The following is a 25,261-nucleotide window of genomic DNA, read 5'->3' as shown; positions in this document are numbered from 1 at the left end:
AAGCGCACACACACGAGTCCTACCAATGGTTTCACACTCTTCCACTAATCAACAGGTGGCGCTAAAACACTGAGATATTCTGCAATGCCCCAACAAAGACAGTGAAGAAGAAGACTGCATGCTCGTAAACATGAAGGTCAACAATGCAGGATTTAAAATACTTTAAAAAAGTATTTTTTATAAGGTAGTAAATATGTTCATAATGTTAGTTAAACCTTAGTTGAATGTAAACATAAACTTTGTTTACAAAAATTCAACAGGGCAACTGTGATAAATCTTTATATCACAAACCTTTGTTTAAGCTTGACTAACCTCAGAGTTGGCTTCCAACATGTCTGGTTGTCTTGTTTTTGGCACCTTCCCTTTTAGTGTTGCTGTCAAGCTCCCAGTTGCACAATGTTATGGGCTCAGACTAAGCAGGTACAAAAGATCACTAAACACATGTTCATTTCAACACAATTTATTTACATATTCTCCTTACACCTCATATTCCATGTGAAGCCTTGGCAATCTACTATTGCATGGCACTTTCAGTTCAACAAGTCAACGGTCCTTTTCCTGTATACTCATCGGTGCTTTCTCTGTCATCCCACACTTGAGTGTTCAGATTTTTGTTCCAGCACACAGTCTTTTTTTTTTTTTTTCAGCACGTCCACCTCTGCCCAATCCACCGTCACATGTGGCTCCCAGGTCTGGGCTTCAATCGACGGGGCCTTGGAAGATGAGTTTGATGTGGCCCTGCTCCCCTGTCAACCAGGTTCCACAGAAGGGGCAGGCAGCATGGAAGGCATGGGTGCCGTGGGGTAACGGGATCTGGCTCCACCCCACCACAGTCTTTTCCGAGCATACATGGCCGCAGGGGCAGAAAGCGTGAGTGGGCGGCCCGGCATCCAGGTACAATCCCCCCTCACAGCCCAGCCACAGCGGCACGTAGGGGCCCACTCGCCGGCACATGGGGCACTCCCTCTCTCCGGTGCTGGCTGGTGCCGTGCCCCCGGGCCCGGCGGGACCCTTCTCCTTGCGGTAGCCCCAATTGTGGTAGCCGTGTACATGGCCGCAGTTTACGTAGACCCAGGGCTGCTTCTTGTCAACGATCTCGCGCTGGGCCAGACTAGGGAAGGCCAGGGTGTTGAAGCCCACAGGACACTGGGGCCGTGCGGCGTTCAGCTCCTGGCGAAGGGACTCCAGCTGTTTGAGGGTGGGGGTGTGGCGCAGTCCGGCGGGGGTCCTCCACAGCAGAGTAGCCCCACACAGATCAATCAGAGAACCGTCCTGGAGGGTGTTTGACTCATTTTCAACCTCAAGAGGAGAACAGGAGAAGGAAATGTAGCAGGGGAAAGAGAAGAAGAGAGGGTTTGTCAGTTCTCATCACTGGGCTGTCATTAGCTAGGACACAGGAATTGATTTGTTATGGGCCATACTGGTGGGGTTTGTTAAAGGTCCCATGGCATGAAAATTTCACTTTATGAGGTTTTTTAACATTAATATGCGTTCCCCTAGCCTGCCTATGGTCCTCCAGTCCAGTCCTCCAATCTTCCCTTTATGAGAACATAAGGAGGAAGGTTACCTCCCCTTTTCTCTGCTTTGCCCAGAGAATTTGGCCCGCGCATGAGAAAGAGAGAGACACCATGGCTTGCAAACGAGCGAAGCATGGCAGTTGGTAAAGGGCACACCCCCACCCTCCACCTTAATCCCCCTCTCTCCTCCTCAATAGCATTTAAAGCTACAGACACAGAAATGGCACATCCTAAGGAAAGCTCATTGTGGGACTGGCTCGTAGTGGCTGTAATTCTGCACCAAGGCTGAATTTCGGGAAAGAGACTTCAGATACAGTATTAGGGGACCACTAAGGTCTATATAAAAGAGACTTCAGATACAGTATTAGGGGACTACTAAGGTCTATATAAAAGAGACTTCAGATACAGTATTAGGGGACTACTAAGGTCTATATAAAAGAGACTTCAGATACAGTATTAGGGGACTACTAAGGTCTATATAAAAGCATCCAAAAAAGCAGCATGTCATAGGACCTTTAAACTACTACTTTAAACAACTCTGCACTGGGCTGGTACATTCCACTTTGTACCACCACATGATGGCACTGTGCTCAACTAGTTATGGTTCAGACAGTTGACTCCCATCTATTGCAATTGGCTTCCCTCAAAATATCATCATCATCATCATCATCATCATATACGCATCACATTTACAGATGGAGTCTACAAATCGGTCAATTAAGGATAGTTTCCTGTGACAGTTTGAGTTCTTGCAGGTGTTTGAAGTTGAAAACAGCGCTCTACTTCATTTACAGCCCCAATGGGGTGTTTTGCCCAACTGCTGCCACTAAGAGTGTATTTCCCACTCCCTGTCTATTAAGTTTGCAGATGACACCGCATTAGTAGGTTGATTTCTAAGAATAATAGAGCTGAACCGGGCAGTTAACTTGAGGGCGAAAGCAAAGATAGTAGTGGTGGGCTGTATGATGGTCATAAATGGACAGGATATACAACAGATTCATAGTGTGTATCTCCAATAGTGGGAGGTCAATACCACAACAGTGCTGAGGAAAGCTCAGCGAAGACCTTTCTTTTTAAGACAGCTAAAATTTGATCACGCTGGTTGCATGTTCTTGATTACTGTGTGATGGACAACACCTCAGGTCAAGACAGGAACGGCATAAACAAAGTGGTGAGAATTGATACCAAAATCACAAGCCAGGAGCTACTGTCCACTTCTGAGGTTTACACCAATAGGGACAAGGTTCTACAGCATTATACGTGACTTCATTTCTTTCCTTCCCCTTTAAAAATACTGAAAAGTATATAGGACAGCCAGGTTCTGCAACAGCACCAGGGTGTTCACTAGGGCTGCAACTAACAACTATTTCCATTGACCCGATTAGTTGCTTGGTATAAATTTTTTTCCCAAAGCTCAAGATGACGTCCTCAAATGTCTTGTTTTGTCCATAACTCAAAGATATTCAGTTTACTGTCACAGAGGAGTGAAACTATACACTAATATAATAATGTATTAATCCCGCAAAGGAAATTACAATGTTTTCACTGTTGTTAGAACACACATTACACACAGGCCTGAAATACACACACATGTTCAGTACCTATACATGCACCAATGGCGAGATGTCAGAGTGGGGGGGCTGCAGCCGTAGATGGACAGGCGCCCCCAGCAGTTGGTGGTTCAATGCCTTGTCCAGGAGGTGAACTGGCACCTCTTCAGCTACCAGTCCACCACCGTACTTTGGTCCATATGGGGACTTGAACCAGCGACCATGCTGTTAGTAACCCAACTCCTACAGACTGAACTACTGCCACCCCCAAATATATAATATTACATATACATATAAATATATATATACACACACACACATATATATATATATATATATATATATATATATATATATATATATACACATTACAAATACTATTTACATTTAAGAAGCTGGAAACAGAGAAATTTAACTTCATTTTCATAAATGACTCAAACCGATTAATTGATTATCAAAATAGTTGCCAATTAATTTATTAGTTGGCAACTAATCCGTTAATTGATCTTTGCAGCTTTGGTGTTCACGTCCTTACATTGCATTAACAAACCCATTTCTACAGAATTCCCTGCAGTTCACGGGGCTAAATCAAGGTCAGTAACTTCAAACTTTGTGACCGTATCGAAGCAAACAAAGGACTCGTTATCCCATCAACCCCCTTCATCTTACCAGTTTTCCCCTCTGTTGGGCTGAGCGAGTCTCCCTCAGGGCAAAGACGTTTCCACAAACTGAGATTTCCCTCCAGACGCCCGGAGCCGGCTCAGACACAAACTCCCCCGCCGGGTGCATCACCAGCACCCCGTTGGTGGTCAGGCCGTCCATCAAGCCATCTGACGTCCTCCATTTGGCGGCCCGCTCCTGAGAGACCCCGCCGCACACAGACACCAACACACACAGGCAGACGTAAAGGTTAGAGGAATATTCGGGAGGCACAGAGGGAGGATAGTGGAAGAGGATATAAGAGGTGGCGGGCTACAAAAACAGCTAACGTTGCTTTTCTGTGCTGCTATATTTAGCTCAGTACAGAACGACTACTGTACTGACTGATGCACAGAGATACGCCCACGCTTAAGAATGAACCCATCCCTGAGAGAGAGACAGAAAAGATGTATTATGAACACAAATTAGCTCTGATGAAACAGCAGATGTCTGGCGTGTGTAGCAAAGGAAAAGAAACAGTCTGGAGATGTATTCTTCAAACATTTCTTTATGGCTGTTGCTGCTCTGGAGATTAGAAGAATTTCACTGGATGAGTTCAACATTAATGTTTAAGGCCAAATAATCAGTTTTTTAGATAACAAGTTAGCAAACTTAAAAGCTTGACTTATTAATATATAAACAATAAGTAAATGATTGTGTAATGTGAAAGGTGTCACGTGTAAAGACGAATTATCACCAACTCTGCAGTTCCTTTTTAGCCTCTTTTGGCTCATTGTTTTAGTTTTATGGTCCCCGAATGTACTGTTTTGGTTCAGTCTCACCATGCAATCTTATAAGCTTAGTTTAGTGAAAAAGTCTCTGATAAAGCCACTGTACACTACCTGTTCAGCAGCAGGCAGACACGGTTAGAGACTAGCGGACATAGTGGAGCATTTAGCAGCTAAAGAGATAATTTATTTTCAGGAGTTGGTGGAGACCAAAGCAGAGTTAAAAGGAGAGTCAATATTGGACTTACATTAATCAGGTGGACACAAACACTACATTAGCCATATTAACTGTATGAGGTGATAATATGTTAATGTTATGTTTTCAGCTTTTATGATTTAGTAAAGCTTAAAAGAAACTGCTAAAAATGTGTCATGTTTTTATTATTATATATTTTATTCACATGTCCCTGCAATAATTGTTCGGATATCTCTTGATATGTGTATTTGGTATCAAACATGTCACAATATGTTGATAAGTCTTCCCTTAAAACGTTGCAGAGGGTGTGTACACAAACTAATTCAATCAAATGTGACTTGTTTTGACAAGCTAAACCTCGCCCACCTTATAAAACCACACTTTTTTTAGCTTGTGGGTCGTAGTGGCTGAGGCTGGCCAAGAGTTTATAGATTGCTTTCTAATCTAACAAATCTATAACTCTAATGCTTTTCTATTACATTTATCTTGTGTTGATCTATCACATACCTAAGACTATAGTGTATAAAATAGGCTAGGTCAAGTTATTCCAAGGGTCATACATGAGGGGGTCCCCAGTATATTCTCTATCTTGTAAGGGGTCATTGGCTAAAAGAAAAAGAACCACTGGTCTAAAGTATTCATCCTACGCCTCCTAATCTAGAAATGAGGGAGAGGGAGGTGGGGTTGGAGGCCTCTACTGCTCCAAATCACTGTGGTTCTCCAGGAACCTATGCTCGCTACATCACTGAACAATTCCTTCTTGAAAATCTCCTGCCTGCATATTCATTTTACTTGGACTTTAAAGCCACTGTATGTAGGATTTGAAAATGTCAGCAGGCCACACTGCCTGGAGCTGTAACTCACAGAAATAAAACAGAAGAAGAGCAACTGGTGTATCTGTTTAGAAAGCAGCCACACAAATCATAACTGAGAGGAATAGTGTCACGTCATGTCCTATAACATGCTCATTTTTTAAGGTTCATACTTGTATTTTGGGTTTCTTCTACAACATGTTTACATGCTTTAATGTTGAAAAAACACATGAATAAACCTGTATTCCCCCTCTGTCTGAAAAGCTCCGATTTAGCGCCTGTCTCTTTAAGCCCCCCTCCCAAAAAAGCCCAGTCTGCTCCGATTGGTTAATGTTTTCAGGTCTTCTGCATCTGCCCTCTCACGTCTCTGCACCATCATTGCAGCTGGGGAATGACTGTAACGGAACTGTAGCGCCACTTTCTACCTATATAAAGTATAGTTGTGACATCACAACAGTACGGAAGTCCTGACGGCTCGTTTAAAGGCACAGTTTCTGAATACGGTCTGTGTGCATTTCTCTGTGGATTGAGCATTTGGATACTTTTACAGTATTTATATAGCACCTCAACTGCTTTATACTAAAAAAAAAAAACATGTTACATGATACTATTTATTCATAAATAGTATCAAAAATGGGGGTGTTATATAATGAAATCTTAACGATTGTTACTTTAAGGTCTTCCTATAGATAATCATGCATTATTTATCAATCACACAAAAACTTATCTACATCACATCCAGAATACAGTTCAGAGGTGATCCACAGAGCCTGGCTTTTAATAAAAGGACAATATTTGTTCCATATATCATTGTTATTGTAGTTCTAAAGGCTGGGGGAGTTATACAAGCCTCAGTCACGTGTGTGTGTGTGTGTGTGTGTGTGTGTTGAGCGCTGGTTGCTGACGTTATCTCTCTGACTGCTGGCCTAGTTGTCGGGGGGGTCTTGATGAATCTTGCATGGGATGAAGTCATGCTGTCATGAGAAAGGGCTATTATTGGTTTGCTTTGTGCACCTACATGTCACGTTTTAGACCGCCCCACCCCAGCAGCTCCTGCAGTGGTTTTGGGAGCTTGCACATCATGAAATATATCAAAAAAGAGTCTACTAACCTAGGACAGTGCAGGGCGAAATAACTACTATGTGGTTAGTTCATTTGATGACATTCCTATATTGAAATGGGTCAGGGTTTTGGTTACTTTTTTAAATAATTAGCCGCTAGCTGTGGTACGGCTCCAGACAGCTCTACTCACTGAAGATACAGCAAGACAGAGCCCAGTGGAGGAGTGCTGAGTTGGCCGGATGGTGCATGACTGTGCTGCCTTAATGAACATAAGCAGTGTGCTCTTTTCTATTTAAGGATCACTCTGGTTTATTCCAATTTGGGTCTTCCCATTATAGTTCTGGTCTTTCCTACCAGTGATGATACAATTGTAATCACCAAGTTAAAAGAAAACTATGGTTATTACAATTTGGGTTTGAATTCCGTAACTTTAACCACTGGTTATGATAATATTGTACTCCCATATTGTAAAAAGTGAGATTTCCATGTCTTTTTTCTATTATGAAGCAGGTCAAGTGCTATATAAATACTGTGAAAGTATCAAAATGCTCAATCCACAGAGAATGCACACAGCCTGTATTCAGAAATTGAAACGAGCCGTCAGGACTTCCGTACGGTTGTGATACTATATATAGGTAGAAAGTGCCGCTACAGTGCCGTTACAGTCATTCCCGGCTGCAATGAGGGTGCAGAGATGCCGAGAATAGACGCAGAAGACCTGGAAACACTGACCAATCAGAGCAGACTGGGCTTTTTCGGGAGGGGGGGCTTAAAGAGACAGGCGCTAAAACGGAGCGTTTCAGAGAGAGGGGGAATACAGGTATACTCAGACAGACAGTATGAGAAAAAGAATGTTTTTTGAACATAAAAGCATGTAAACATTTTCTAGTAGAAACAAAAAATACAAATATGAACCTGAAAATTAACATAATATAGGATCTTTAAAGGAACACGCGACTTATTGGGACTTTAGCTTATTCACCGTAACCCCAGAGTTAGATAAGTCCATACATACCCTTCTCATCTCCGTGCGCGTTGTAGCTCTTTTCGACGGCTCTACCGGTAGCTTAGCCTAGCATGGATCCTGGAGGTAATTGGTTCCAACTAGCCTATTGCTCCGAATAAGTGACAAAATAACGCCAACATGTTCCTATTTACATGTTGTGATTTGTATAGTCACAGCGTGTACAAATAACAAGGTCACATGAGACCCATCTTCTAACCATATATAAACTGGGAACTATAGTCTCAGAAAAGCGAAGCACTGCTACTCTGTCCGGTGCTTCTCAGGTGCAAGCACATCACTCCGCCCAAGTAGCAGAAGTAGCAGTGCTTCGCCTTTCTGAGAATATAGTTCCCAGTATGTATACGGTTAGAAGATGGCTGTGTCTCATGTGACCTTGTTATTTGTACACCCTGTGACTATACAAATCACAACATGTAAATAGGAACATGTTGGCGTTATTTTGTCACTTAATCAGAGCAGTAGGCTAGTTGGAACCAATTACCTTCAGGATCCGTGCTAGGCTAAGCTACCGGTGGAGCCGTCGGAAAGAGCTACAACGCGCACGGAGATGAGAAGGGTATGTATTAGGGTTTTGACGCCGAACTTCGATATTCGAATATAATTTGAATATTAAAAAAAAAAATTGATATTCGAACGAATATTAGGCAGCCCTTAATATTCGAATTTCGAACCTGTTATGGGCATTATTTTTTTGTTAATGTGTTTGCTTGTAAACCTTGTTTTCAATTCAGATTCCGAGGCTTTTTCACGCATTTCAAAATGTAAACACGTCGCGGCGACGCACATCGCTCGGCCGCGGCTTGGTAGCGCATTTCCCCCGACTCATTTCCTGGTTCTCCTTCTCCATAAACAACGTAAAATCAAGGAGAGGGTTAACTTTTCCTGCTCCAGATTTCCCACCGTGGTCAGAAAGAACAGAGGAGACACTTTGTTTCTCTCACTAAGACTATAGAGTCGCTACTCGCTCTGAAGCTACCGGTAATCACCGTCACTCTCTCACAATACACACTCCACACACACACCCACACACACACACGCGGCTCGACGCACACACCAGCGCAAAAGTATGAACATCAGACCACTTACGTAGGCTACGGTGAAATATCCGACCTTCCTGTTGAAAGCATATTGTTTGTGTTTAATCCAGGGTCTGACTTTTAATTTAAAAAAAAAACAGCATCAACAACATCATTGCACGCCTACTGACTGATACACTGCCCTCTGGTGGACAGAACATATACGAAGTTTGATACCAATATAAGCCTTACTGAAGGCATTTAATGGTCAAAATATTATTAATAAATATTTGAATATATTCGAATATTAATATTCATAAACAAACGAACTTCGAATATGATTTTTGGGCAAAAGTCAAAGCCCTAGTATGTATGGACTTATCTAACTCTGGGGGTTACGGTGAATAAGCTAAAGTCCCAATAAGTCGGCGTGTTCCTTTAAAAACAACATGACGTGACACTAATGCTCTCATTTATGATTTGTGTGGCTGCTTTCTAAACAGATATACCAGTTGCTCTTCTTCTGTATTATTTCGGACACAGTAACAGCTCCAGGCAGTGTGCCCCGTAAAGTAGAAACCCAAAATACAAGTATGAACCTGGAAATGAGCATGATATGTCCCCTTTAAAATAAGAGCTGAGATCTCAGAGCGTGACTCACTAAAAATAGGTCCAACAGGGTGAGAAATGTGCAAGCAAACCCTTAATTCCCAGATGTCAACATCTATTTTGGTCAGCACAATATTATCATAACTGATAGAAATTATTGCCAAAACTAAGAAAGTAGGTTAAAAGCACTGAAACCCGAACTATTTGGTGTATCACATAGGGCCTACAGTACATACATACGGTGATACAGTATACTGATATGCTGCATGCTATAATATGTTATTTGTTCACTGACTGGTTATGTAACCTGACACATACGCATCTCACCAATAGCTTGAGACAGTAACATACGACCAGAAGCAGTACATAACACACACACACGCACACACACACACACACACACACACACACACGGCTCCTATGCTACCTCGAGCCATGGTCACATACACTGACACCCATTCCTCGCAGCTATGATGTCACCCGTGGGTGGCACAGCCATGTCCCTGATGTCGTTCTCACCATGGTTGTCATGGTTACCAGTCCCTGTGTAGTTTACCAGGAGAAGCCTGACCCCCACAAGGGAGAACACTCACCCCCAGGAAGATGTTCTTGGAGGAGTCGAAGCCGGCGGCGTAGATGCGGGCCGTGTAGGGAGCGCTGCGTTCACACATGATGCGGCAGGCGTAGCGGGAGATGGTGCTCTGGGCTGACTGGCCTCCGCCGCCACCCTCCCCTGCCGCACCCCCGCCCTGGCCGCTGCTGCTTCCCGCCGTGTCAGTCACCACAAAGTCGATCATGCTCTCTGTGGACCGGCCAATCTGAGATCACCGAGAGAGAAGAATCCATATCATAAAACAATGATAAGAAGACAAACAGTACACAAGTGTGATCATGTTTGTACTAAAGGGCTAGTTCACAAAAACTACAAAATATTTTCTCACTTGCATGTAGTGGTAAGAGCCATGTCTGGATTTTCAGATGGCTGCCCCTGAGATTTTTCACCTTGAAATACTAAATCATCTATGCCAGTGACCAAATCAGTTCATCTTTACATTGGTGACTAAAAGTGCCATTGTGTCACAGTGTTGCCACTATTTGATTGGGTAAGGATGGTTTTGGGTTACTACAATCCAATGAATTGGCCCCTCACCTCCTCCAATTAGGATAAGTATGATTGAGATTGACTTCACTGCGTCAAGTACCAACTATGGCTGCATGATATGATCAAAATATGCGATATGCGTTGCTGAACATAACGATAACGATATTACTTGCGATAAATAAACAGTGTACACAGTGTCTGCCTTTCTGCTGCTTTCAGTAATCTGCTAAAATACAGCAAATTGCTTGTTGAATCTAAAACATTTTTTTTCGTAGACATATCTAGGTGACCCAAATGTGCCAATTAACTTTGATAAAGTGACTCACAGTGAGAAGGTCGAAGTTCAAGATTAAACACGTACAACACCCAAAAATAAGTTCAGGTCTATTGTAATGGACACAAAAATAATGGACTACGCTTCCAGGTCTGAAAAGTGAAGCCAATGCGGAAGTGCCTTAAACTGCATTCTATCTAATTTCCAGCAGGGGGCAACTCCACTGGTTCAAAAGGAAGTCTTTTTCTATAGAAGTCTATGAGAAAATGACCCTACTTCTCACTCAACTTACATTTGTATTACCTCAGTAAACTTTGACCCACTCACTGTATGTTTTCACTCAACATTTGGTTGCCTAAAAATGTCTTGTTCAGTGTTCTGCCCAACAAGCTAGCTAGCACTAGCGTTTCCTGCGTGCCGCCGTACATGCAGACGAATGGCAGCAGTACCCGAAGGACTGCGTTTACATGCTGGTAAATTTCCACTGGATGACTCACTTCACAAGGGTTAAAACCCGGCACCTTTCCCTCTTTCGCCATTGCAATCATTAACAACACTGTCATCCTTCCCAGCTCCACCCTCTTTGTCACGTATGGTTTCAAAATCCCCAAGATGGAGACAAAATTGCCAAACTGGAGGCTTTAAAACGGCAGTCAACAGACCAATGGGTGATATCACTGCTGCTATGTCTACTAATTTTACAGTCTATGGTTGAAATCTTTTTCTTTTTTTCCAATACTATGAGCAACACAATATGAATTCCATCCGCCTCCATTGCATCTTAGTGGAGGCAGAATACCACAGATATCTAACATATATCTATAAAAGGTTGGCAAAGCAAACACTGTGGGTGAACCTTCCTTTTTTAACAGAGCAGACAGAGGCAGACAGACATGGATAGATTGGAGTGGAGCCCTGTTGATTCTGTCTGCTGGAGTCACAGCTCTGTATGGATCTCCTTGATGATGAGAGAAGGTGGATGGAAAAACAACTGTGAGCTACTGAGAGCAGACAGGTCTGACTCATCTCCTCCTGTATATTTTATATCTCCTCAGCCTTTTGTCTTCCTTCCTTCTTACGCTTCATCTTCGTTCTTGATGCCCTCACTTGCTCTGCTCTCCTTTGACTTAACAAGGCTGTCAGCTTACAATGACTGTTTGACTAAATATTCAAATGTAAAAGACACCTTAAAGGAATAGTACTTTTTTTGGAAGTGCGCTTATTGGCTATCTTTCTGAGATATGGATATTAGACTGGAAGTTAACCTGTAACGTAATTATATAATGAAACGAATAAGCAAAGGTCTCGGGATGAGCATGGGAAGCAACGGTCATCCTTAAAACTTCTTCATACTGACAGTGGAAGCACAGCAGAGCATTGATGCATTTAATGGCAGGATGAAGAGTTGTGGATATTACTACATTAAGCTAAGACATTGATTTCTTAATGAAATGAGGTTGTCTACAGTGGTTTTTAATGGGTTGCAATGTTAGTGGAAGAGATGCAACCAGAACTAAATAATAAAACAATACTACTATCTACGACAAAATAATTGATATCAGCAGTATTAGTATATTCAGGCTACATCTATACTAATGCATTTTCATTTTTAAGCAGTTTTAAGACAAACACAATTTCAATCCACACAAGAGTTATAACAGAACTAATCTCCATCCATATTAACGCGTCTGACGACGCATATCACATGACCATTCTCATACACTGGGCGTGTCGGTGCAAACAAGAAGCAGATTCTCTGACGTTACTCTGTGGTTTAAAATCATGGATGTATAAGTTGAAAACACAAAAAATACTTTGGAGAAAGAACAACAATGGCGAAAAGTAAGAGCAGGAATTTATCAGCTTGGACCAAGCCTACCTAACGGATAAGACTGACTGGTGTGCATCGTCGTTTCCAAAGGTCTCCGTTTGTACCCGTCCAGACTACAAAGCAACCCAGGAGTTTTCCAACCAAAACTGGAGCAACAGTGTTTGCAAATGTCTCCGTTTTAGGGGCTTGGAAACAGTGTGGAAAAAAAGATGTTCATTTTTATACCAAAACGTAGTAGTGTAGATGTTGTTAGTGTAACAGCTGCGCTGTTTCTAGTGCTAATGTAAATGTGTTAATTTGCCACAATTAGCTTTTTATAGAGTCAAAATGTCCACAGAAGCTTTTCAAACCTCTCCTGTAGCATATATGATCCACTTCTCCGCTGTTGACCCGTACATTAAGTATGTTCCAAACAATCTTTGGTGTTTGTTGGCTTGGTTCAAAGCGTGTTTCTCTCACCTATTTACGGCTCTTTTTAATGACGTTTTTTTCAGTCAACATGTCTCTTTTTTGACTTCCAACATCCTATTTCTACAGTAGGTCACACAGCTGAAATGTTGAGTTGGCATGGCACATGTGGACGTGTGTGTGTGTGTGTGTGTGTGTGTGCAGACACTGACCTGAAACATGTCTGTGTTGGTGTCATGCGTGTACTCCACAATGACAGAGTGGCTCCGTGACAGTGTGTAGGAGATGCTGTGCTGGCTTTTGTTGCTGAGTGCCTGCCAATGGAAAAGACATTATCCAGGTCACATAACAAGGAGAGCTGAAGGTCTGGCTTCCAGGAAAATCTTCCCAGAGGACATTTCCTGTTCTAGAGGGACAACCCCGGCTCTAATTAAACTGACTGGCACCATTTTATTAGCTGATTTGTTGTTATGATGGAGAGAGATCATCTATTGTCAATATACTGTGTGACAGTTCATTACAATAAGGAAGTGATAATTCAGAACATATATACAATACATTATATTTACAATGTACAGTACACCTACAATACAGTTTGGCACAGCAGTGCTATTAGCTAAATGCTAGCATCAGCACCCTAACATGCTCACACTGGTCTTGTTTCCGTTCTATCGTCAAGTGAATTTTAAGCAAACTTTTCACAAAAAAGAAATGTGACTTAGGCGCGTTTCCATCAGCTGGTTTTGAGTCAATAAATTCGGCTGCAGCGTAGTTTGATCAGAAGTTGGCGCTGTATGCTACGCATGGCTCTAATCCACTCAATCAAATGTTTTTATTATTCAACAAACAACATAAACACAATTAGCAGCATGTTACAGGTAACAGAACATACATGTAACACCCCAAAAAAAAGAAAATGTAATTAATGAATTAAAATTAAATAAGGACTGTATATATATATATATATATATATATATATATATATATATATATATATATATATATATATATATATATACAATATCACCCCACCCTCCCCAGGACCACGTGGGCTGGCAACAGTAGTCATAGTCGGCCTTGAGCGAATAAGGCAGATTAACCCAAATAAGATGAATGGAAGGCGTGATTGTTACCTTGTACCAGAGACCATCAAAGTTCCACATCACAGTCAGGAACATGCAAATAATAAAATGTCAGGTGGCAGAGAAAGAAACCATCCAGCATGAAAGCATGAAAAAGAACTGAGTCCGTGGGGACTGTGGCCAAAATCAAAGGCGAAGATAGGCGTATAATCCGCGGTAAAACTGAGATAGCCGTACAGTCAAAAAAGTCCAAAATCTGCTTTATTAGCCCGATGTCGGACCACCCGGAGAATGCAAAAAGCCTTTAAGTTCAGACAGATCGTAGGTAGAGCTCCATATTAAACCAGCGATTAGTGGAGGTCAAGCCGAGCAGCTGTGGCTGCGGGCCCCGGCTGCGCCTGTCTCTGGAGCCCGTCGGTTGCTCTCCCGCGTAGACATCGGCCGGGAGTTAAGGAAGTCCTCAGCTTCGCAGGGATTGTTAAACACATGGTAAAACCATCCGTTTTTAATTTTCAGACTCGCCGGGTACAGCAGGAAAAATTCCATGCCTCTCTTCCGTGCTGTGTCCATCGCTTGGCCAAAAGCTTGTCGGCGTTTGATTGTATGGTTACTGTAGTCTGCAGCAAACCTCACAGTTTTGCTGTCAATAATGACCGGGTCCTTCTTTGCGGCTGGAAGAAGAGCCTGACGGGACGAATAACGAAGGGTGTTGAAAATGAAAGTACAGGGTCACTGGAAATCCAATGAGCCCGCATGATTTCCAGCTGCTCGGTCTGGAGGGACAGGAACCACTCAGGCAGAGATCGTGTTAGAAACTGCACAGTGTTCGAGCCCTCGGTCCCCTCTTTCAAACCGATAATGCGTAAGTTGCAACGCCGGCTCCTGTCTTCCATGTCCGCCATTTTAAGTTCAAGGCTACTTAAGGCTGCCGCGTGGTCCACTACGGCCTTTGAATTGTCTTCAACAGCAACTTTTATGGTCAACATTTCAGCTTTGATTAAGCCAATACTCCCTGAGAGCGATGCCAGTTCAGCTCGGATGACATCCAGCTTACTGTCTGTGCCCTTGGCCAACTCATTCAGCTGCGTGAAGCGAGATTCCAAAAATTCAGTGTGTCTGTAATGGCGCCGAGCTCGCCACCGCGTTGCCCTTTATTTGTCTTCGCAGAGGCTCCACTTGCATTGTTTCTCCTCACAGAGTCAGCCATTCCTACTCCTAAAAGCTGAACACTGTTGAGGCGACTGAGAAAGTCAAACTTAATGGGATAAATTAGTCAAGAAGGGAGAGTCAGACGACCGGCCGGCCACGTGATTCCTTAATTGTTCTTTCACTTCAGCTATTGGCCATGTTTCATGCTGTCCGGAGAGGAAGACACACACATTATGGGAATATCCAGGAAGACACCGACAGCATAAACAACTGATCAGTCCTGTGAGTTAAATGTTCGCTACTTCAGAACTTGACTTGGGGAGCTAGATGGGATATGGAAATGACTTTGCCGAATCAAAGTCGTTTCCATATCCCACCTAGCACATTTGGGCAATTAACCAGGTTTTATGATTTTTGCTGTTTCCATATAGCTTTTCTAATGCCATAGGCCTACTTCAAAGTGTGCTTAAGAATATGTTTATTGATACACGGCTAATGACAATGCTAACTGTAGGTAATGTTGACCTTTTTCACCATCGCTTATTAGCTAAGCATTGATGTAGAGTGACAATTCAATTGTTAACTAAAACCATTTTCAACATGATATTATTACATGACATGATATTTTACAATCATATGTAAAGAAATAAAAATATAATCACCAATATGATTCTGTAAAAATGAGTTTTCACGGTTAGTTTTTTGACATTTTCATGTCTTTAAATACACCCATTTGAAAACCCAAAATCACAAGTTTATAATTCATTAGAGAGAACATTTCTTCATGCTAATTAATCAGCATGAAAGAACATGTCAAATTAAAAACGATATGTATTTGTTCTTTTAACACTCCCATTTGCCGACACCTGAAATGAACATTGCAGTAGAAAGAAGATCCTGAATTTGTTAAGACTACAGCTAGTGCTGTTTAATGTACCACCCGCACTGATACGTTTTTTCATACTTTTCCTTAGAGATTTCAAAGGAATGTGTCGCAGAAGAAATAGACATGTTTACTACAGATGTACGTTATAGTAGATTTGTCCGAGAATATAAAATGTGGTTCCTTTCTACCTGGGACACACAGATTCAATGACAGCCCAAACTGAAATGATCCTCACCTTTGACACCAAAGGGGTTGAGACATTGTGAATAACATCAGGTTTGACCCCGTTGGCTTTAGGTCTCTTATAGAGGGCCAGGCGACTTCTTCTGCGACCCTTGTCCCCATTGGCCAGTGACCCATTGTGCCTGTGAAGCATAAGAAGAACATTTACTTGATTATAATGATGTTAATAACTGGGTTAAATTGATAATAAATGCATTGTGTGTTTAGTTTTTGCTTCTCCCCCTATATTTTGTTAGAGTGTCTAAATTCACAAATTCATGTAGTGGCTTCTTTGATAAAGCTCCTACAATGTAATGCTTTGCCTTTGATAGATATGTTCATTGCTGTCATTCAAAACTACACCTGTCAGTATTTAAAATTTCCCAGTGATGAAGGATGCAGATTAAGTGAAGGATCAGTACAAATGAAATCAAATAAAACCATGTGATTGAGGCATGACACAGAATTAAAACACTTAAAGTTAAAATAAATGCCCCAAATCAAGACAACAACAAAGTTCCCCCATCAGTTTTTAAACCAACTAACTGCTAGGTTATCACACCTAATAGCTTCACATTTATTGCACAAATATGTATAGAACCCATTGTCCATATTGAACCTGATTCTATCAGTCAGGTCAACAAGGGCTGGTTTTCGTATTCAAAATCGTATTCCACACACACACACACACACACACACACACACACACACACACACACACACACACACACACACACACATATATATATATATGACTATACTATACTATACTGAAATAGGCACCAAGCTGGTCACTCTCTCTCAAATGTTTGATGCCACAGGAAGTCCAAATATACTATCCTTGGATTTATTTCAGATTGGGTGAGTTATCCAGTATTACCAGCCATGATTATTGCATATTATGCTGCAGGTATAATGACCAGTCATGTTCTGCCGGCCACAGAGAAGCCATGATTGGATGGATGTTGTAAAATGTCAGTGGCAGGTAATCCCGCCTCGCTCTGTAATCCCATTCACTGTGAACCAAGCCATACTCATCATCCATCAAGTGTTGATCATCCACTGCATGGATCAATAAGGGTGAGGAATGGAAGCATATGTCTGTGTCTCTATGCCTATGGGAGAGACATCCTTTTCTCACACTCATATGCAATGTATAACATGTCTATCTGGTTGGTGTTCCTCATGGAGGTTAAGGTTTACATGTGCCACTGTGGCTCAGTGTGTGAAGGGCACTTTTCTGTGGAGTCCAATGAGCTCTTTTTCCTCTTATTAATGGTCTTAAAGGAGACATTTCGTGCTCATTTTCTTACTTGTATTTTTTGTTTCTACTTGAATGTTCACATGCTTTAATGTTCAAACACATTTTTCTCATTCTGTCTGTCTGAATATACCTTTATTCACCCTCTGTCCATTTTAGTTCTTAACTAAAAATGTTCAAAAAACACATTTTTCTCATTCTCTCTGTCTGAATATACCTTTATTCACCCTCTGTCCATTTTAGTCCCTCTGTCCGTTTTAGTGCCTTAGTGTCTGTTTAATGTCATACTAATCCAAAACAAACCCAGGCTGATTTGTTCCATGTAGCATAGCCTTATATAGCGTGGTGCAGAATATTAAGAGGCTTTTAAGATATGGTTGGTTGGTTGCTGGCTGGGGGAGCCTCATCGAAGCCAATAGCTGATTTATGAGCCTGCAGTTGTAAAAAAAACCAACCCTTTTCTTATTGTTCAAGGTAGCAATTAACTCTACATGCTAAGCTATTGATTTCCTGGGCCTGGTGACCCATTGGATCCCATCTGACTTGGTTAGTCACTAGCATTTCTCGACTACTTAGGTTTCTAGATTACTTAAAGTAATCGCCCAGTTCAGACGCTAAAGTTAAGACGTGGTTAGCCTAGTTTAGCATAAATACTAGAAGCACAGGCAAACAGCTAGCCTCCTCTGTTGAAAGTTCAAAAATACACTTACCAACACCTTAAGGCTCATTAACATGTATCTCTTTCGATTAATCTCCACATATACAGAAACATTTTGTATTTTTTGGGCAAGAATAAGATTCACATTCATATAAATGATGTCCATGACACCTTTAATGTAGGGCTGTCAATCAATTACATTTTTTAATCGCAATTAATCGCATGAATGTCCTAGTTAACCCGTGATTAATTGCAAATGAATCACACTTTTTTATCTGTTTTAAATGTACTTTAAAGGCATATTTTTTTCAAGTTTTTAATGCTCAAGTGGTATATGATTCTTGACATACTCCGGTGGTAACTCAGTTCACATCGATAGTACATGCAAATAACTTTAGCCTTGTGGAGAAAAACGTCTGGAAGGGCTTTGAAACTCAAATTGCCATTCAAATGACCATTACTTTATCCATTTCTGCCATCTCTGCTGCTGCCTGCAGTGAGAGAATATTTAAGAGGAAATTTAAATGAACTCTCACACAGATCTGCATGCAAACCAGACCACAGGTTTTGCTTTGTTCACTGTGAAGCTATAGGCAAACAGGCATTTGCATTAAATAGGAGTGGAGGACAGATGCAAAACACACGCTAAGACCTATAGGGGCTCTCTAACCCCTTGGGCCATCAGTAGTCAATCCATGGAGGATAGGTACAGTATGTAGAAAATATTGCAATGTACATCTGTCCATTTATCAATTGTATCTCAGGTGACGTGTCAAGATGCCAATGGTCTTATTTTGCTCAAACCTTGGCTGCTACTACTTCACACTGCTTGTGTTTGAACAATTACTCTGAGTTCGGTCTGATTGGTTACTTTGATCGGCCTTAATGGGGACTCTATGAGATTACCATCTCAAACATTGAGGTTCACTTTCAAAAGAAGATCTGAAAAAGACCCAGGGACACACTGACCTACATCATTATATAGGGACCCACCGCATCAGATTGAATACAATTTAGACCCAGTCAATCTGATCTTGGTTCACTCGTGTCCACTCGGTTCCTAGTGTGATCTTGCTACCTTATACTCAATCTGATCTTAGTTCTGAGAACCCAACCCAGTCTTCTTGAGATCTCTGTGACAGCTAGGGTTGGGTATTGTTCATAGAATTACGATACCAGAACCAATACCAGTACTAGTTCCCTTAAAGTGATACTTCATTTTATTATCTTTTTTTCCTATTTCATTCGATACCCATCGTGTTAATGGAAGCATTCAGTTGTGTAAAATGTCTCCACCTATCCTCCCCATCCAAATGATTTTTTATACAAATGTGCACAGCATTCCGGGATTGTTTTCTCTGGTTTATTGACATTTCTTTAAACCAATCACAATCGTATAGGGCAGTGCCAGACACAATAACGGTGCCTCTGCAAAAGCCTTGGGAAGGAACTTGTTTTGGTGGAACATGTGCTCGTTCAAAGTTGTTTTAGTCGTGCAACAGAAAACTCAGATTGGACAGATAGTCTAGCTAGCTGTCTGGATTTACCCTGCAGAGATCTGAGGAGCAGTTAACCATAGTCCTCAGAAATCGACCGGAGGTTAGAATGCCATCACAAAGAAAGTGGAGGGTGAGGGAAATCCGGCTGAAAATGAGGGACATCCGGCTGGTCTTCTGCCGGCACAAGAGCAAGCCCGTAAATGAATCGATATAGACTAGCTGCGACCAAAACCATTAAAAAAATTGTCTTTTTTTAGATCTTAGTACAAACAGGATTGAATGCAGGTATCATTTGACTGGAGAAAGTTCATTACTTATAGTTGCTACTGGGTTATTTTGGTCTATACCTTAAAGTTATCGAGTACCAATACTCAGCTTCAATGACAGCGCAGCGCTTGAGATTGCAAGCTCTTATGAATCTAGTTCTTCACTGAATTTCAAAGCCACACTCACACTTGAGGTCTTTGGACCTGTGGAAAACTATATTTTCAAAAGAAGAGACTCACTCCAAAAGGAACCAAAGGACACACAGACCCCAGCAAGACCCTTCTGTACCTGATCAAACTGAATATAATTAAGACCTGACTTGAGTCGGTACCTGGCTCAGGGTCCTATAACTCACACATGCATATCACAAGCTCATACTCAGCCACAGGCAGACATATAAAGACATGTACATCAGCGGACATGGCGCTTCAGTATCTCACCCTAAGACGATGAGCTCGCCGTACTTGACGGGCTCCTTGTCCTCAGGGAAGACTCCGTCGTGAGGTTGCGAGCTTGAGCCCAGAGGAGGCGAGGGCTGGCTCTTGTTGCAGGATGGACGCAGCTCCAGAGATGGGGGGGGACACAGCGCCTCTGAGCTACCCTCCAAAACCATGCCCACCGGCCACAACTGGGGCTCACTGCTGGGGAGGGAAAGAATGGGGGTTCAAAGAGAGAGAGTCAGAAGATCTTGTGTTACTGATTAAGAAAGTCAATTTAATGTGTCAGAATAACATGGAATATAACACTGTATGATACCTGAAAGAAGGTAGCCACTTTCTATATAGAATTAAAACAATAGATTGTAAATTGAAAATCATCAAATATAGGAAAAGTTAGATTTACATTAATTACAGTCATATTACAGCATTGTACATACAGATTTAATTTAGAGTTAAGATTTTATTTTGGATAATATATATATATATATATATATATATATATATATATATTCATAAGTGCAACTCAGACAGGTTTTGTATATAAAACGCATCACCCAGCTTGTAAACACATATTTATATTAGCACCATTATTATTTACAACCATAGACTGTGGAAACATGAAGTCATAATGACATCACCCACATGTTTCAACAGGTACTTCTGAAGTCTTGAGTTGCGTTTAACTGGCATCTTTGTCATTTGAGAGCAATACCTTGAGAGAAACGTGCTAACAGCATTGATTCAGCAGCACTTTTTTATTTTGATTTTATTTGCCAATTGGGTGCAATGATGGGGGTCAATGTCCCAAAGGTGCACTCTGCATCAAATGCTGATTTTGGCCATGCTGAGATATCGGTCAGTGCAAAGCCACTCATTTCCAGTTCCATTTGCATCCATGTTCAATGGCAAAAAAACAGAAAAGCCAACAATATAATTCAGGAATAATGGGCAGAATGTGTATGATTTTTGCAGCACAGGATGGCTAGCCAGCTCCAGTCTTTGTGACGTTGGCTCTTCTGGTAATTGTCATCCTCTTTATGCGACTGAAGAGCCTTCTGTTTGCTGACCCAGGGCCTTAACAAAGCAATCGGCCCATCCAATATGATTGGATGAGCACAGGCGATTCAGCGTTTTTCCACAAATGCAGATAAACTGATACCTGCATCTATGAACCCTGTTCATACTTTATGAGGCATGTATTTGTGCCATTTTACCCGCGGTGATAATTTACACTTGACACGTGACTTCTGGCGAGTGATATGGAGCCCAGAGAGGAGTGCTGGAAACAAGAAAGCATGGCCCCTTCACAGACTCTTACAGTTAACAATCAGGCAACAATCAAACATTTCATACCCAAGATTCTTAAGGAAGCCAATGGCCCTGAGCAGCAGCCAGTGAACAGAGAGGTGGAGCAGCTCCATGATCACTGCCTTTCATTTCTACTAGAGGTTTTTTTTACAATGGCATTTCAATGCTTTTGATTGCAGTCTTGTCAAATCAGACTAAAGGCTTGGCATTAAATCACTTTGGACCCAACATACCATTTTCTGATAACAGAAATCCATAATACACCAGCAAAATGACAATGACAAGCATTTAATTAACTGGCGAGAGAGTAGAGGAAAAATGAATATTATGCTAAAAGGAGTGGGGCCATTCCTACCACATACAGTATAAGTCACTATGTGGATATTTTGACATTCGTTTTACACAAGTCAAACAAAGCTCAATCCCTGTCTCCGCGCACAGGTTCCAAACCAGTTTTTTATGCTCAAGCCTATTATTAATCAGAGTGGGCGAGACCACCTACACGGTGGAAAGCGAGCGGTGAAAAAGCATGACAAAGCCCTACAAGCTTTGTTCTTCCTTTGAGCAGATTAGATAATCATCCTGGCAATTTGAAAGAAATAATAATACTGAAAATACTACCCCATGTTTGGACACTTCCTTTCCTTCCCTTCCTGTTTGATTTCTATGTGTCAGCATTAAGCAACAGCCCTTTTTAGATCACCATTCACACAAAACTAACCCATATGGACTACACTACCAGTGAGTGAACTACATGGTTGTTATTAGACGTGATTGAATTTTGGCCATCTGATGGGAACTGATGAGGAGATACCTCCTCATAATCAGATGACGGATGGCAAAGGGCAGATTCAGGCAGCCATTGGCCATTTCATTACCCAGGCTCTCTGTTGCCCTGGCTGGATATTGAGCGGTGGAAGTGATGCAGAGGTGGAGGCAGAGTGGACTCAGGGGAGGCTGGGTGGACAGAAGCAAATGAGGGGGGAGCATACGAGCAGGAGGAAGAAATAGAAAAGGGGGCTTCCTGTGGGTGGCAGAATGCCTTATTGATTGTGGGGAACTTCCAGGGCTCTCTAGATCTTGACACAAGAAATGTATTTATAGTATCAAAATAATGTATCTAAAAATATAAATGCCAAATTAGGGATTAGGGAGTCACTGTTACGACTTTTTCTCTCCTAATACTAACTCCTGATCCGATTCCAAGTGTTAGAATCCCAATCCGGCAGATTGGTGCGTCCCTAATTTAATTCAATTTCAATGAAATTGTATTCATAGTGTCAAATCATAACACAATTTATCTCAGGCCGTCACCTTCTTTACAGTGGTGAAAATTACTTCAGGAAACATCTGGACTTTTACTCAGTCTCTGCACTGTAAATGACCTAACTGAGCAGAATTAGCATGAGGATCATCTATAAGAACATAAGAGGCATGACTGCCATGGGTGGATGAGTTATGTAGACGAGGAGGAGGATTGTGAGGTGGGAGTCAGAGGAGGAGGAAGAAGAGGAGTGGGTTTGAAGGGCAAGGAGAGGTGAAGGAAAGATATGAAAGGAGGGGCAGATGTGAGATGCTGCTGCTGCTCTCCTGGAAAAAAAAACACACACACCAAAGCTTCAACGATCTGTGTGGATGATGAAGTGAGGAAGGAAATGAGGAAGAGGAGAATGAGGTGGAGGGTGTGTGTGTGTGTGTGTGTCTCTGTATGTGTTAGCAAGCGCATGCGCGGAAGTGGCAGGCTTTGGCAGGGTGATGGATTGCCTGTCCTGTGCCACGCATTTTCTAATCAACCCACAGCCACATCCAGGGGGTGGAGAGAGAGAGGGAGAGAGAGAGAGAGAGAGAGAGAGAGAGAGAGAGAGAGAGAGAGAGAGAGAGAGAGAGAGAGAGAGAGAGAGAGGAGTGAAACAAAGAAAAGCTGTCTAACAAAGGAAGACAAAGGAAGGAGAGAATAATAGAGAGAAATAGATAAAGGGAATGCAGTCCGTAGGAGCCGAGTGAAGTGGCTTAAGGGTCTGTGGTAGGAACGGCTGCTTCTGCTGCTGCTGATGGTGCTCAGGCTAAACACACTCACACACAGTATTACACAACACAACACACTGCAAATAACACCGCCCTGTAAACCACGCAAAGCCAACGAACAAAAACCACGCAACATAGAGTAATACACTGTATCACAGCATTACACACTACACATCACGGTGTTGTGCGTACAATTTAATACAGGGGAATGTAACAAAACCCTGCACGCACAACACCGTGTAACAATAAACACAATACATCACAATACAACTCTACACATCAGTCTAATACAGTGATTTTCAAGTCCAAAACCAATATGGTTATTTGAGAGTTCAAATATTCAATATTGGCTGATATTATTCTCCTAACATAAACAAAAGTGTTTAGTGAGGACCTCTTAAAGGTCCCATATCATGCTCATTTTCAGATACATACTTGTATTTTGAGTGTATTTTGAGAAACATGTTTACATACGTAAATGTTCAAAACACATTCTATTTCTCATACTGTCTGTCTAAATATACCTACGTTACGCTACGTTTTAGCGCCTGTCTCTTTAAGCCCCCCTCCTGAAAAAGCCCAGTCTGCTCTGATTGGTCAATGTTTCCAGGTCTTCAGCATCTGCCCTCTCGGCATCTCTGCACAGTCATTGCAGCTGGGGAATGACTGTAACAGCACTGTAGCGCCACTTTCTACCTATATATAGTATAGCTGTGACATCACAACCGTACAGAAGTCCGGGTGGCTCGTTTAAAGGCACAGTTTCTGGAAACGGTCTGTGTGCATTTCTCTGTGGATTGAGCGTTTTGATACTTTGACAGTATTTATATAGCACCTCTACATGCTTTATAATCAAAAAAGACATGGAAATCTCACTTTTTACAATATGGAGCCTTTCAATTTCATCATTAATGGTGCACTAATGCATGTCAGTTGGTCGGTCCACCGTTTTGGTCCAGACTGAAATATCTCAACAACTTTTGGATTGTTATGATATATATGTTTTCATTGTCTAAAATTTGGTATGGTCTAGACTAAGATGACAACCATGGTAAACATGCCTAAACATGTTTGCTGGTGAACATAGTCGAGCATTTAGCAGCTAATGAGACATATTTTTGTCAGGAGTTGGTAGAGACCAAAACAGAGCTAAAAGGAGAGTGAATATTGGACTTACATTCATCAGGTGGACACAAACATGACTCCAAATAAATGCTAATGTTGCTCTGTAATTGCTGGATGTAGAAATAGGCATGTTTGCTAACATGTTTACCTTATCAGCTTCATAATGTAAGGTGGTAATTCATTTTGGGTTTAGCTTGTTCAGATAACCAAGAGTGGCCAAAAAACAAGCCAAAAATCAATTAATGCAGCATTTAAGAATAGAGTGTTGCAGTGATGACGTATTTCTGTAGGCCAACCCGAAAGTTAGCATCGTCCCGGTTTCCTCGACAAAAAGTCAACCAAATTTTTCCATTGAATTTTGGATTGTTGCAGGAAATAAGCTCTGTGGCAAACCAAAGCATATGATATTTACACGTTTTGTTTAGCAAGATAATCTTCACAAATGAACGCCACTTTTATGATTTCGAAGCGTAAATGATAACGTATAAATAATGTTTATGTTAGGCTA

At 41.7% G+C, this 25,261-nt stretch overlaps 1 protein-coding gene across 10 annotated transcripts in view; it reads right to left on the bottom strand.

Annotated features, from left to right (window-relative positions):
* Window positions 1-444: 444 nt before the first annotated feature.
* The window catches only part of peli3 (pellino E3 ubiquitin protein ligase family member 3), a 38,475-nt gene continuing 13,658 nt past the window's right edge, over window positions 445-25,261 (bottom strand). For 6 of the 10 annotated variants that reach the window (XM_031290631.2, XM_031290665.2, XM_035994170.1 and 3 more), the window contains 6 exons: window positions 20,296-20,496; window positions 16,184-16,313; window positions 13,044-13,145; window positions 9,810-10,034; window positions 3,737-3,925; window positions 445-1,299 (listed from right to left, as the gene is read on the bottom strand). In XM_031290631.2, coding sequence (XP_031146491.1) covers window positions 700-1,299; window positions 3,737-3,925; window positions 9,810-10,034; window positions 13,044-13,145; window positions 16,184-16,313; window positions 20,296-20,496 — 1,447 coding nt within the window. In that variant the 3' untranslated portion in view covers window positions 445-699. The remainder of the gene's footprint in view (window positions 1,300-3,736; window positions 3,926-9,809; window positions 10,035-13,043; window positions 13,146-16,183; window positions 16,314-20,295; window positions 20,497-25,261) is intronic. The other 4 variants (XM_031290650.2, XM_031290673.2, XM_031290689.2 and 1 more) reach the window with 1 other exon arrangement.

Source organism: Sander lucioperca, chromosome 17 (genome assembly GCF_008315115.2).
Source record: "Sander lucioperca isolate FBNREF2018 chromosome 17, SLUC_FBN_1.2, whole genome shotgun sequence".
Classification (NCBI taxonomy): Eukaryota; Metazoa; Chordata; class Actinopteri; order Perciformes; family Percidae; genus Sander; species Sander lucioperca.
Note: the sequence above shows the minus strand (reverse complement) of the source record. Positions and strands in the feature narration are given on the sequence as shown.